Here is a 13,972-nt window from a genome sequence, read left to right as displayed (position 1 = left end):
ATCTCACTATATGATCTTCCTTAGAAAGAACCACTGACCCTTAGAAGACAAAAGCCATTTGCCACAAATGAAAAATAGCTCGTAAATTCACTTTGTGGTATTGAGCGATAGAAGACACAACTTTCAACTTATCTGCTTTTAGATATACTGAAAACACACATATTTTTAACAATTAATATAGAGGGAGTTTGTGCTCTCTGGGATTTTATATTGGAAAAAAGAGAAAAAATCACCAAAGAAACAATTCACCTATAAAAATGAGTCATCATCAGACATCCAAACTGAGCAACTGCTTGCTCCTATTCACAGTCCATGTTTTTCCTCTTTTGTACCTCTGCTGAAGCAGTGCCCCCTGCCTGGGTTGCCTGTCTGTCCATCCATCCATCCATCCATCCATCCATCCATCCATCCATGGATCCATCAATCTATCCATCCATGCATCCATGCATCCATCCACTCAGCAGCAGTTACTGAATATCTTCCTTATGCCAGGATTTGGGCTGGGTAGATATATCCTCGAAATCTCTCATCTCTTCCAGGTAGCAAATACTTGCCTGATTCCTCCTCCTCTATCCCCACAAAGTTAAAACTGCCCCGCCTCTTCTTTGCACACTCACAGCCCTTTGTGACTTGTCTTCCAGAGCATGGTCTGTGTCCTGCTGTTTTAGTTGCTGCTGTTTGTGTCTTCTCTCTCTCTCTCGAGGGAAGAGTTAGTGTCCACTCAGCCCTGCAGCTTCCTTCTCCAGGGTGTTTGGGGCTGACCTGGTTTGTGCCACCCACTAGATTCCCCTCGCTGTCTCTTACACACTCCTTCTCTTCCAGGGCTAAAGTTGCCACAGCTGATGGGCCCCCCGGGATCCCAACCCAGACCATCATCCCTGTGAAACACACAGTAAAAATAGACAAAGACACCCTCCTCCAAGACTATGGATTTCACATCTCCGAGAGCCTTCCCCTCACAGTGGTGTCCGTCACAGCAGGTAGGGGCTGACTGGGAAACAAGAAAGGACTTGGGCTTTTTGTGGGGGATTATCCCTGGCTCTCTTCCCATATCTCTGTGCTGTAACATAATGCAGAAAATGCTACCCCAGGAAGTTAGAAAGAGCACGTGTCATTTTGACCTAATTCTGTCTGGGGCTCTGCACCTTCCTATGGCACAGGGAAGGTGAGCCCCAGTGCGCCTGCTGACCTGCATCGCAGGTCCACTGGCCTCGGCTGAGGCTTTGCCCATCCGTGGCCCCCTGGCCAGTCGCCAAAACAGTGACAGCTTTGGGATCAACAGACCCTCCTCTCTGAACCCTGCATGCTCTGAGCTGGGGAGAGTTTCTGGTCAGACAGTAATAGAAATTATTGATTTGTTTTCACTTGAGTCTCTGTAAAATATAGGCTGTATCAGGGGAAGAGGAGCAGGTTGGGAATGTCTCGAGTCTGTCTTCATTATTCAGTTATGTGTTGATGTGAGATCTGGGACCAGTTAAAATCTATTAATCTGAACTTACACACACACACACACACACACCAGATTTCTTTAGAGATGAATGTAGTAGATTTGTTGGCTGGCTCTGTTGATGCAGGGATTTCTTCTGCTAGTCCTCTTTCCTTGGACAGCCTCCTAACACCCCTTGAAGGTGATGGATGGTAGGTATATTATCCAAGATTTGTAAACGGGGAAACTGAGATCCATGTGAGCCCAAGTCTGGCTAGGGGTGGGAGTGAGCGGTGCCCCGAGACCGGATCAGGCTGCCATTCAGCTGAGTGACTGTGACACGCTGGGTCTGGGCCCTCCTGGCATGAGCACCAGCTATTTTCTTTTCTCTCCAACAGGCGGCTCTGCTCACGGTAAACTTTTCCCTGGTGATCAGATCCTCCAGATGAACGACGAGCCTGCCGAAGACCTTTCCTGTGAACGAGCAGTCAATATTCTGAGGTACTAAATTGTCTTCCATCATCCAGAGAGTCGCGCAGATTATTACAGAGCAAGAATGAGTGACAGAAGGGCATAGCTGATCCTTTGTGATTTAAGTAAGGTCCAGGCTCCTTTAAAGCAGCAACAAGAGCCTTGTTTTAGAATTCCATCTCAGTTCCTCTCTGCTCCCTTTCATCTGCCTATAAATAGGATTAGGAGGCACAGGTCCTACATTCATCAGCCCCCTGCAGGGCCCAAAACACTGTGCTAGGTGCTGCGGGGAATGTAATTATGAATAATACATAGGCCCTACCCCTTAAGTTGGAGAAGGAAATGGCAACCCACTCCAGTACTCTTGCCTGGAAAATCCCATTAACGGAGGAGCCTGGTAGGCTACAGTCCATGGGGTCGCAAAGAGTCAGACACGACTCAGCGACTTCACTCACCCCTTAGTCAGTTCAGTCGCTCAGTCATCTCCGACTCTTTCCAACCCCATGAATCGCAGCACGCCAGGCCTCCCTGTCCATCACCAACTCCTGGAGTTTACTCAAACTCATGCCCATCAAGTCGGTGATGCCATCCAGCCATCTTATCCTCTGTCGTCCCCTTCTCCTGCCCCCAATCCCTCCCAGCATCAGGGTCTTTTCAACTCTTCGCATGAGGTGGCCAAAGTATTGGAGCTTCAGCATCAGCATCAGTCCCTCCAATGAACCCGTTAAGGATGTATAATATAGCGTTGTTAAAGATTCCCTGAAGAAGGAAATGACTCCCCACTCCAATATTCTTGCGTGGAGAATTCCGTGGACAGAGGAGCCTCATGGGCTACAGTCTGTGGGGGTCACAAAGAGTCGGAGATGACTAAGCAACTAACACTTTTATCCCTTATGGATGTGCAAGGCTGTTGTAACATATGGCAAAGATTGGACTAAATCGATGCTAAATCTACTTGTTGTTCTTTAACACTTTTAACATCTCTTCCTAAATCTCCTAGGTGTAGCCTGCTTGATATGTATGTAGTTCCATTGATATGGCACCCGCCACCTTTGACCTGGTGTCATGGTGATTTTTGTGAATGCCTCACTTTCTGCCTTGGCTGTGATCACCTTGAGACCAGGCATAGAGCAGGTGCTCAATGAAACAAGTGAATGTGGTTGGCACTGACAGCTTAAGTTTTAAGACAGAGGAAATCAGTAACAGGAGTGAGGAGGCCTGACAGACGTCCTACAGGTCGATGCAGGCTTTGTCTTTTAAAACTTCCACCCAACTCTGTTTGAGTGACTTTAGTATAAATAAAGGGAAATGAGAAATAGAGCAAAGTCACCTTGAAGATGCTTCAAGTTTGTACTTGAGTTTGTGCCTTTTGGTGAGTGGTGGTTTTCCTTTCTGAGGGCTTGTTGTGTGCGGCGCATGCTGAGTCACAGGCAGTAACAGCAAAGTCAGAGAAAGAAAATGTAAACGTGGATGCAGTTTCTGCCCTCAGGAAGCCCACAGTCTCACTGTGGGGAAACACACACAGTGTAAGATTGACAGAGATCCCATCAAAGTATAGAAAATAGGATTGCCAGGCTCAGGTGAGTGGGTGGGGCAGCCAGGGAAAGGATTTGATGATTTCAGTTTTAAAAATGAAATACGGTTATGCAAATTGTGAAGTTTGCTTTCTCAATTATTGGGTGATTTTTCTCAAAGAGTTTCTCAATTCCAGCAAATGGGTTTCACATTTTCAGTGCCACTAATATCTCTGCCAAGTTAGAGCGAAGTCTGACTAATAAATTATTCACAATTTAAAACAGTAGACTAGAATTTGGGTGTTTAGGTAACATTGAACTCAGATCAGTTCACTGGGCAAGGAACCCTGTTGGGGAAGGGACTCCAGTCCCTGATACTTGGGCTTATAGTGCAGATACAAGTCATGTAAACCCCACTGAGATGGGGGGTAGACAGGGCATCCGGAGAAGCCGGAGAGGACTTCCCTGCTGGTCCAGTGGTTGAAAGTCCGCCTTGCGATGTAGGGGACGTGAATTTGATGCCTGATCAGGGGAGATCCCGTGTGTCACAGAGTGGCTAAGTCCACTCTGAGCCTGCGCACTAGATCCCTTGTGCCACAGCTACTGAAACAACAGGAGCAGTCATCGCGGTGAGAAGCCCACGCGTGCGGCTGGAGACGATTCCTCTCCCACCGCAACTAGAGCAGCCCGTGTGCAGCAGTGAAGATCCAGCATAGCCGGAAATAATAAATGAGTTAGTTAATTAATTTAAAACAGAGAGAGAAACAGGGGGAAGGGGTGGTAAACGCTGGAGATTCCTCCAACTTGTGAGGACGTTGTGGTTCGACAAAACATAGAAGTGTCCAGAAGTATTTCAGCTGGCCAAATTCTACCTTAAATGCTGGGCAGAATTTGTGCCTCAGAGATGGAGGCGAAGGGCAGACGAGTCAAGTGATCAGGCGGAGCCCCTGGCTGGGGGTGCTGAGTGCTTCAGTTTGTCTAAGGCACCGGGTGCCGAGACCAAGTTCTGACAAGTGAGGGCCAGGGGATGATGGAGGGTCTTGGTGCTGACACAGCAGGTTATTTTCCTCCTGGCAGGAGGAGCCACCGAAGGCGGCCGAGCAGGGATGTGACCCCACGTTTGCTTGCCCCTGCACTCTCGGCCACATGCCTTGCGTGGGAGTGCCGGGACGGCTTACGTTTGTAGCATCGTTCCCAGGGTCGGTACCATTTACAGAAGGAAAACAACCAAGCAAACAGAAAACCAGCAAAACCTCTCATTTCTCCCATTCTCCACAAGGCCAAACTCTCCTTTTGAGACCTCCTGGGTGTTGGTTTGCTGTTGGAAAAGACCTGTTCTTATATAAAGTGGGTAAGAGGCAGTCTTCAGACCCTTGGAAACCTTGGGTTGAGTTTATCTGTTTGAGGCAGTAACACACGGCAGAAATAGGCCTCAGTGTTCATATTGCAAGAAATCAAATCTATTTGTTTTGCAAGCTGCTTTTCTATGTAGCAATGACAAAGGAAAAGAAAAACTTGAGTCAGTTTTTCAGTTCTATCCTCAAAAAAGTTGAAGTTTGGCGCTTATCTAGTTGATTTGATCACCTTTGGAACCTAAGAGATTATAACAAAACAAAAATGTCTACTATTTGATTACATGATTGTGTTCATTACACTGACTTTGTTCACTCAAACACCATAAACTGATTGGCTTTAATCTGATAAGTGTTATCCACATTCTTTTATTCTGTTTCATGGATATTTAGCCAAGTTTTCTGAAATAGCAACCTAAGTTATCTGTGTTATTGCTGTTTTCTCTTCAAAAATATTTTGGACATAAACCTAGCTAGTGGTCATAGCAACTAGATGAGTCTTCCATCATATAGACTAAATGAAGGCGAAGTGACTTCGTTTAGTGGCTGTAGGTATAGACAAGATGGTAGAGACAAGTATCTGAAGACTTTCTTCAGGTCGCAGTGGCATTTGGGACAACTTAAGTTCCTTCACAGATCACTGCTTTCTCGATGTCCTTCTCAATTTTGCTGAGGCAAGAGAAGCTGCTTTGTAATTCTCCCAGTCTCTTTGACGCCCCCAACCCCACACATGCACCCTCATGTATCACCCAGGACGATGACACTTTTTTTATTCTTTTTTTTCCAGGGAAGCTGAAGATTCTCTTTCAATCACGGTTGTTCGCTGCACATCGGTAAAGCTCTTTCTGTGTCTTGTGTGTTAGTTACACCCTTCTTGGCCCCAAGACCCTGTACCACCAGCAGAATATCCCTCAGAGAATGAACAGGGAAGGCAAAGCGCATCAGAGAAGCTGTCAGGCAGTCAGTGTTGCTTGAAGACCACATATGTGCTCATATTATGGAGAACTCGTATGTGGGTCCAGGCTTCGAAAGCTGATGGTCTAGCGAAGGAGACAGACCTGTGATTATGCAGGTGACGAGGGTACCAAGCTCAGAGTTTCAAGACAAGTCTGAGTGGTATCACTGTGGAGAGGTCCCTGAGTTTCAGTTTTGACTTTTGTAAAACAGAGGTGAGGACAATAACTGCCTTATCTATCTGATGGGTGCTATGAGGACCCAGTGAGGTGCTGGATGGGAACGTGTTCTGTCAGCCACAAGGCAAGGCCCAGGACAAGGCCCAGATGATGCACAGGGCAGCAGGAGCCATCCTAATCCACCACACGTCTAAGAGCCTTCTGTGTGTGGTGGAGGGAAAGGTGCGTAGGCAAATTGTAAGGCAAAATTACCAAGGAGGGAAGGTTGACAGAAAATTCTCATTCTGAGAGACTTTAGTGCATCCTTCTTAGCCCTTGGTCACTAATAGACAAAAAAATATAAATAGGGGCATAGAGAATTTTAATAATGCGTTTAGTAATCTAATCTAATTGATCCCATATCGGGCTACCCCAAAAGCTAAATTTCTCAAATAAGCAACTGTATTTGTGTCTTTGTGTATTTGTGTCTTCTATAGAATACAATAAAGCACAAATTGATAACTATCAAAAACTTAACACCACCCAGTCGTTTGGAATAAAAATGCAATCTCCTAAGTAAAGATGGAAAATTAAAAATTATCATTATAGACTAGCTAGAAAATAATTAAAGTTTAGAGCTCTACTTCTTAGAACATATTATATATAGTTGAGCTATACTCAGAGTAAAATTTGTAACCTTAAAAGTGATTTCACTATTTAACAAGAAAAAAGAAAACAGGTCAGGAAAATACTCAGTGCCAGAGGCATAAAGAAAGACTAATGAAATAAGCATAAAGCAGATTAAAGAAAATGATAAAAATTTAAATCTAAATGATGCTTTGGAAAAACAGAAAAATTAGAAAGTTGATAAATCCAAGGGCAAGTTCTTTACAGGAAAAAGTAAAAAAATTGAAGAACTTGAAGGAAAAGAACTATGTGGGCCTTATGTGAAGGAAACTAGAGTAATACTGAAGGAAATAAAATGTTTTCTTTAATAAAAGAGGAGATACATGTTATATTCCTTGATAGGAAGACTATTAATACATCGGATTTTCTCATATTAATGTATATGCTTAAAGCAAATTCAGACTCTCTGTGGGAATTTTATTTGGATTTTGACAATGTATGTCAAGGTGAGACTTATCAAGAAAATCTTTTTTTTGAAAAGAACAATGAGGATGGCCTTGAGGTACAAGATTTTAAAACTAATAAAGGTGCAATAATTAAAACAGTATGATATTGATGAAATGTTGGTTATATCAATCTAATCAAATAGAAAGTCCAAGAATAAATACTAGTATAAGAATTTGGTATATGATAAATATGGCATCCCAAATCAATGGGAGAAAAGATGATCATTCAAGAAATTGTACTGGGAAATTTCTTTAGGTATTTGGAAAAAATAAGTCTAATCTCACACCATTTGGGGTTAAAAATTTAAATGTAAAAAACAAATCATAGAAATGTCAACAATATGGACGGGCATCTATCTGGTCATAAGTTGCAGAAGGAATTCCTAAGCACATAGGGAGCAGGAGGAAGTACAGTAGAACAGACAGCTATTTGATTTTGTGCAAAGAAATTGTTGTCTCTCCTCCTTATTTAACAAGTGTTATCTTTTTTGTTTGTTTCCTAGAAATAGAACAGGGAAAAAACTCACCTAATAGAACTAGGAAGTTTGCCATAAATATGACAGACCAAATGTTTTACACACACATAAATGGAGATTCTTCTATTCTAAATAGAAGAATTTATCTATGGAATAATGTGAAACCAATACAGAAAAAACAGTATACTGAAAGCTAATTCCTATAAATAGTTAGGCAGGTGTTGAGAGATTCTTTTCATCTACCTGATTATCATCTCAATGGAGAACATTTGAATTTTAATTAGGTAGTTCTTTTCCTATTCTATTTCCAAGAAATGAAAGCAGAAGATAACACTTGTTAAGTAAGGAGAGAGGGAAACAACGTATAGCTGCCTCCTTTTAAAAAATAAAAAGTATAAAGAGAGGAAAATTAGCATGATCCAGTACCATTCCTGAGAGTCCTCTGAGGTTTCCCAGAAGAGACGAATGTGAACACTGTACTTTGGAGGTCTTGCAGGGAAACTGATACCAACCCAGCAGATGAGGTCCTAGGAAATGCCCTGAAAATGCTCTAGCCCACTCAGGCCTCTCATCGGAAGTGATAGGATCATAAGACAAATGCTCATATATATTTTACTTCAACAAGAATGCTCATATTTTTCTGAGTGGATTCTTAGACTCCTCAAATGGTTTGAAATTGATTAGGAATTATAATATCCAAAGTTGGAATATTAATGACTGCTTCTCTAGAACATAGAATTTTATGATCAAAATATATTTTGGTTTAATTGTCTATATCTGTATTTCTATTAATTATTTATCAATATAATAAGCATTACATTATTTTTAATCATTTATTATAATATGAATGCTAGTATTTAATGTTTTATTTAATTTGTGCCAAAAGAAAATCCTACAGGGTAGATATATTGGTCATCTCCCTTTTACAGATGAGGACACGATGACCTCACACACCCAAGGTCTCACATTCAGAAATCGGTACAGCTGGGCTTTTTCCAGGTAGTTAAGACTCTGGAACCGATGCTCATTAGCATTATGCTGTTTTTACCTCCTGGTCCAATTCCCCGATTGTGCAGGAAAGAAGACTGAAGGCCAAAGAGGGAAATGTACACACACACACACACACACACACACACACAGCTGGTTTTCTTCCGTAGTAATTTGTGTTTGAGGTCCTTCTCAGACTGTTGAGTAACCGCAGTTGGGTTAGAATTCAGGTCTCTTTGTTCACAGGCCAGTTCTCTTTGTCTTCATCATACCACAGCCTTGGGCCAATGTGTTAAAGCTTTAGCTTTTCTCAGACACACAAGACATATGTTGTTGAGATCTCTAAATTTTATGAAAAGAGATCTTTAATTGGATAGCATCCTTCTCTGTGGTTTTAATTGAGTTCTCAGCAGCTGTCAGAGCTTTTGCTTTTGTTTTTAAGAAATGAGAAGATGTACATGGCCTTTCTGAAAGTCCTGTTCTAGAGTGCGTCCTGTTAATGTTTGGCAGGGAGCCCCCAAGTCCTCCTTCCTGACAGAAGAGAAGCGAGCCCGGCTGAAGACCAACCCCGTGAAGGTGCACTTTGCGGAGGAGGTGCTCGTCAGCGGACACGGCCAGGTGCGGCCCTGGTCGGGGTGGAAACGACTGCTCACGGAGCAGGCGGCTGCCTCCTGGCGCTGTCTGCTGGGGACGCTGGAATCCATAGCCCGGAGGGGACGGAGTGGGGGTGTCGTGGGCTCGCCGGAGGCACTGTGCTCCCTCAGTAAGGGGCCTGCACACCATGGACAGGGAGAGACGCGCTGGGTACCCCTGTGTCTTTCTGAGACTCCGTTCTTCTGGCTTGAGGTTTCAACGTGTTCCAGTTATTCACTTCTCATTCTGAATCTGCTCACTTGGTACCCCTCTGAAGGAGATACATTGATAGTAGAGATGGTGGCAGGGGTTGCTTTTTTAAAAGACCCTGTCATCTACTGAATCTCTAATACGTGAATCAAAACATCTTGGGGACATAGTCCTTCATCATCACCATACCCTGCAAGGGGAGGTATTTTAACAAAGAAGAAGCAGAAGCTTAAAGAGGTTAAGAGAATTAACTTCTGAGATCATACAGCTAGGAAATTCAGGAGAACAGGCCTACGTGACTTTAGTTTTTCTGTTTTCCACTATAATATGCTGTCTAGTCCTTTTTGATATGGAATACCCAGGATTGATGTGATTGAATGTGGGGGTTCAGAAGACAAGACTGACCCTAGAAGAATCTGAAATGAAAAGCTATGTTTGGGGTTTTTTTTTTAATCATTGAGGTATAGTTGATATATAAGTTTCAGGCGTCAGCATTGTGACTAACAATTGTTAAAGGTTATATACTGCATTTATAGTTATTATAAAATACTAGCTATATTCCCTGTCCTATACAATGTATCTGTAGCTTATTTATTTTATATACAATAGTTTGTACCTCTTAATGCCCTTCCCCTACCTTGCCCCTCTCCTCTTCCTTCACCCTATTGGTAACCTGTAGTTTATTCTCTATGTCTGTGAGTCTGTCTCTTTTTTGTTATATTCACTAGTTTGTTTTACTTTTTAGATTCTACACATAAGTGATATCAGACGGTATTATCTTTCTCTGCCTGACTTAAGAAAACCAACACTTCAAATATTCTTAAATTTGCTAGCCATTAAAAAATGCAAAGGAAAATATTAAGAACTGCCACTTTGTAATTAGTAAATTAGCACAAAAAAGGAAAATATAAGCCCTGATATTGAGAAAGTACCTGCATTCATTTACTAATTGGTGGCTTTGTAAATTGACTTAATCTTTGGGAGTAGAAAAAAAGCTAATGAATGCCATAAAAATGGCCCAAGGATCACATTCTTATTAGTTTAATTCTATAAAATAATTTAAATGCAAAAATCCATGTATTTAAAGACATCTTTTGTACATATACATATATATCACAAAAATTTTTGAGAAAATGTTAAATGCTTAGGCAGAGAAATGGTTAAAGAAATTCTGATGTTTCAACTCAGTAGAATATTTATAAGTCCATTAAAATTATAAACATTAAACTCACATGAAGAAGTATATATGCGTTAAGTAAAAATGCACATAAAATTGTGCATAATCTATTAGTGCAGTTCTCTGAAACCTATTTACAGGTATAGATAAAAGTTGGAAGAAGCCTTAGAGAACAGTAAATAGTGTTAGTTATGTGGTGATGTTATGAATGTATTTTTTTGTAAATCACAAATAATAAAGTATCAAGGAAAGCAGTCATACTTGGAAAATCCAAAGATTAAGATTTCTAAATACCTAAAACCAGAGTCAGGAGTTGAGAGCAGAGTGAAGGGTTTAAAATCCCTCATCCCTGATTGAGTGTGAACCGGCCCTGGGATGTGAACATATTCCTTTTCTTCCACAAAAGTGCTCTGGCTTTCAAAAACATCTTGCTTAAAAGATACAAATCTTGCTTAAAAGATACAAATGCCCTCATATTTAGAAGATACAAAATTCTTAACTGAAAAAGACTGTCAGTTTTCTGAAAGAAGGTGATAAGCTTCTAACCTAGGTGGGCTTCCAGAGATGAGAGCTGGGGGCAGCTGTAGCTAAGATCCCGGAGACTCTAGAGTCCCTTGCAGGCCCTGGAGGTGCCAGCCTCTTTGTCTACAGCTCAACACTCAGAAGTCACTGTCTAAGAGAGCCAGCCCTGGGGGTTTCTCCAAACTCAAAGGGAATGAGTCCCTTTGCCCTGCTCTGCCTCAGGACTTCTGGCTGGCCTGGGGCCACCAAACACAGACCAGTCCGGTGCTGCCCTCCCTAAAAGCCCTCCGAGAGTGGCAGAACCCCTCAAGGGGTCCCGTGAATCCAGAGTGATAGTTGGGATGAGTAGAGGCCGCTTGGTGTAAAGAGCTGACTCACTGGAAAATACCCTGATGCTGGGAAAGATTGAGGGCAGGAGGAGAAGGAGGTGACAGGGGATGAGATGGGTCGGATGGCATCACCAATTCAATGGACATGAGTTTGAGCAAATTCTGGGAGATGGTGAAGGACAGGGGAGCCTGGTGTGCTGCAGTCCATGGGGTCGCAAAGAGTCAGACACAGCTGAACAATGGAACAAGAACAAGAGGTGGAAAGCAGCCCTCTGCCCTTTGGTGATACTTGACTACAGAGAACGCAGCAAATGTTGAGGGGACTCCCAGGGAGCTTCCTAACCCCCATTTCACCCAAGCCTACAAGGCACAGTGCGAGCATCTCAGAAAGGCCCATTTGGGGCAGTGGGCATGCTTGTCACTTGATTCGCTGTAGATGCAACGAGCAGTGACGTGTCAGCGGATGGTATCATACATGCCCACACAATGCCATCAGCATGCCCGAAGAGTGGCAGGGCTCACTCTTCACCTTCCTCCCTCCTGTCAAACAGTTCTTGTGGCTGGCCCTGGAACAAAGCCTGTATCTGTGTGGCATAGGCCTCATCCCTTGCAGAAATCTCTGAATGTCAAGAGTCAACCTACAATGTGGTGAGGAGGCTGGGGAGAATCCTGCTCTCCACAGCAAGGCAGGGCCAGGGAAACAGGCTCTGTCACACCCAGGAACAGGAAAGGAGAGTTTTGACACTGCTCTTGTGTTTTCCAGGGTAATTCTCTGTTGTGTATGCCCAACGTGCTGAAGTTGTACCTGGAGAATGGACAGACCAAAGCTTTCAAGTTTGAGGCACACACAACTGTGAAGGTATTCTGAGTAAACTTGAATCTCCTTCTGGTGAGAATTTGCTGGCTCTCAGGACCCCCGGGCATCTTGCCGGCAGCTGCCTCGGCGATCTCACAATCCTGTGGTCTGAGCACCTGCAGTTAGCCAAGCACTGTGTCATCTCAGTTCATTGCACAAACACCCAGCAAGCTGGTATTTTAATCACCCTCTTGCAGGGGAGGGAATCAGGGTTCAGAGAGATGAAGTACCCAATACAACTCATTAGCCTTCCCCATTAACCACTGGGATTTCCTGCCTCTTGTATGGGGCTCCACCTGCTTCCTAAAAGGCCAGAGTCACTAAAAACCCAGGCAAAGTATCAGGGCAGGTCCAGGCCCCTGGGAATTCTGTTCTGGATGGAAGTCAGTTTGAATTAGATTTAATTAGGTTCCCCCAAAGGAGACACTCTGAGGCAGGTGATACAGAGAGAGGTAGAAAGTGGTCTCTGTCCCCCCAAGCTTGCAGTCTAGTTGAGGGAAGATGGACCTCCACGGAGCTCCTAACAGTCCAGGGCAGGATGAAGGAAGGGCTGTAAAGATAGGCCGAGGGGCGTGCTTAGCATACAAGAGAAGGAGCACTCTGTCTCCTCCAGTCGGGATGTCAGAGAAGGCTTTGCCGAGAAGCTGGACCTGAGCTAGGCTTTGAAGGTTGACCAAGAATTCATCAAGGGCAGGTGGGGGCACAGCTGTAGAGGGATCAGAGGATTTCCATCAGGGTGAAGAAGTCCCGTGAACAAGGCAGAGAGCCAGTAAGACAGGCATTGCCTGGGAGGCAGTAAGCCATCCCATGGGGCTGGAGCAGAGACTGTTTCCTTGCAGGAGGAGTGGGAGAGGGTGCAGACGGGCTGCAGGGATGGCCTTGAGTGGCAGGCAGTGGAGCTGGGATTTTATCCATAGACAGTAAGGGATGGCACTGTAGTTTTTCAACAAGGGAGCAAATGGTGTTGGAGGCAGGCTCCAGGGAAGAAACGAACAAAGGGGCTGTTCAAACATGAGAAACCGTGCAGGAGCCAACGCTGAGCCCAGCTCCTCTGTTATTAGAGGGAGCGCAGGTCCAGGTGGGTGAGCACACCTCTAGGTACTGAACAAGACGCACACACACACACATATTGCACACGCACTCGTGTGCACACATGCAAACATAATGCACTCATACCACCAGTGTTCCCTGGCACCTTCCTATGACAATTCCTATTGTTGCTCAGTTGCTCAGTCGTGTCTGACAGTTTGCAACCCCATGGACTGCAGCATGCCGGGCTTTCCTGTCCATCACCAACTCCCGGAGCTTGCTCAAACTCATGTCCATTGCGTCAGTGATGCCATCCAACCATCTCATGCTCTGTCGTTCCCTTCTCCTCCTGCCCTCAATCTTTCCCAGCATCCGGGTCTTTTCAAATGAGTCAACTCTTCACATCAGGTGGCCAAAGTATTGGAGTTTCAACTTCAGCATCAGTCCTTCTAATGAATATTCAGGGTTGATTTCCTTTAGGATTGACTGGTTGGGTCTCCTTGCAGTCCAAGGGACTCTCAAGAGTCTTCTCTAACACCACAGTTCAAAAGCATCAATTCTTTGGCACTCAGCTTTCTTTATGGTCCAACTCTCACACACATACATGACTACATAGCTTTGATTATATGGGCCTTTGTCAGCAAAGTAATATCTGGTTTTTAATATGCTGTCTAGGTTTGTGATAGCTTCTCTTCCAAGGAGCGTCTTTTAATTTTGTGGCTGCAGTCACCATTTGCAGTGATTT

At 43.9% G+C, this 13,972-nt stretch overlaps 1 protein-coding gene across 1 annotated transcript in view; it reads left to right on the top strand.

Annotated features, from left to right (window-relative positions):
* FRMPD1 (FERM and PDZ domain containing 1) overlaps positions 1-13,972 on the top strand; it is a 102,336-nt gene that overhangs the window by 69,630 nt on the left and 18,734 nt on the right. The window contains exons 3-7 of the mRNA XM_070480244.1: positions 823-980; positions 1,825-1,927; positions 5,551-5,596; positions 8,982-9,089; positions 12,106-12,201. Coding sequence (XP_070336345.1) covers positions 823-980; positions 1,825-1,927; positions 5,551-5,596; positions 8,982-9,089; positions 12,106-12,201 — 511 coding nt within the window. The remainder of the gene's footprint in view (positions 1-822; positions 981-1,824; positions 1,928-5,550; positions 5,597-8,981; positions 9,090-12,105; positions 12,202-13,972) is intronic.

This window comes from Odocoileus virginianus, chromosome 18, assembly GCF_023699985.2.
Source record: "Odocoileus virginianus isolate 20LAN1187 ecotype Illinois chromosome 18, Ovbor_1.2, whole genome shotgun sequence".
Taxonomy (NCBI): domain Eukaryota; kingdom Metazoa; phylum Chordata; class Mammalia; order Artiodactyla; family Cervidae; genus Odocoileus; species Odocoileus virginianus.
This window is presented reverse-complemented; position numbering and strand designations above follow the sequence as displayed.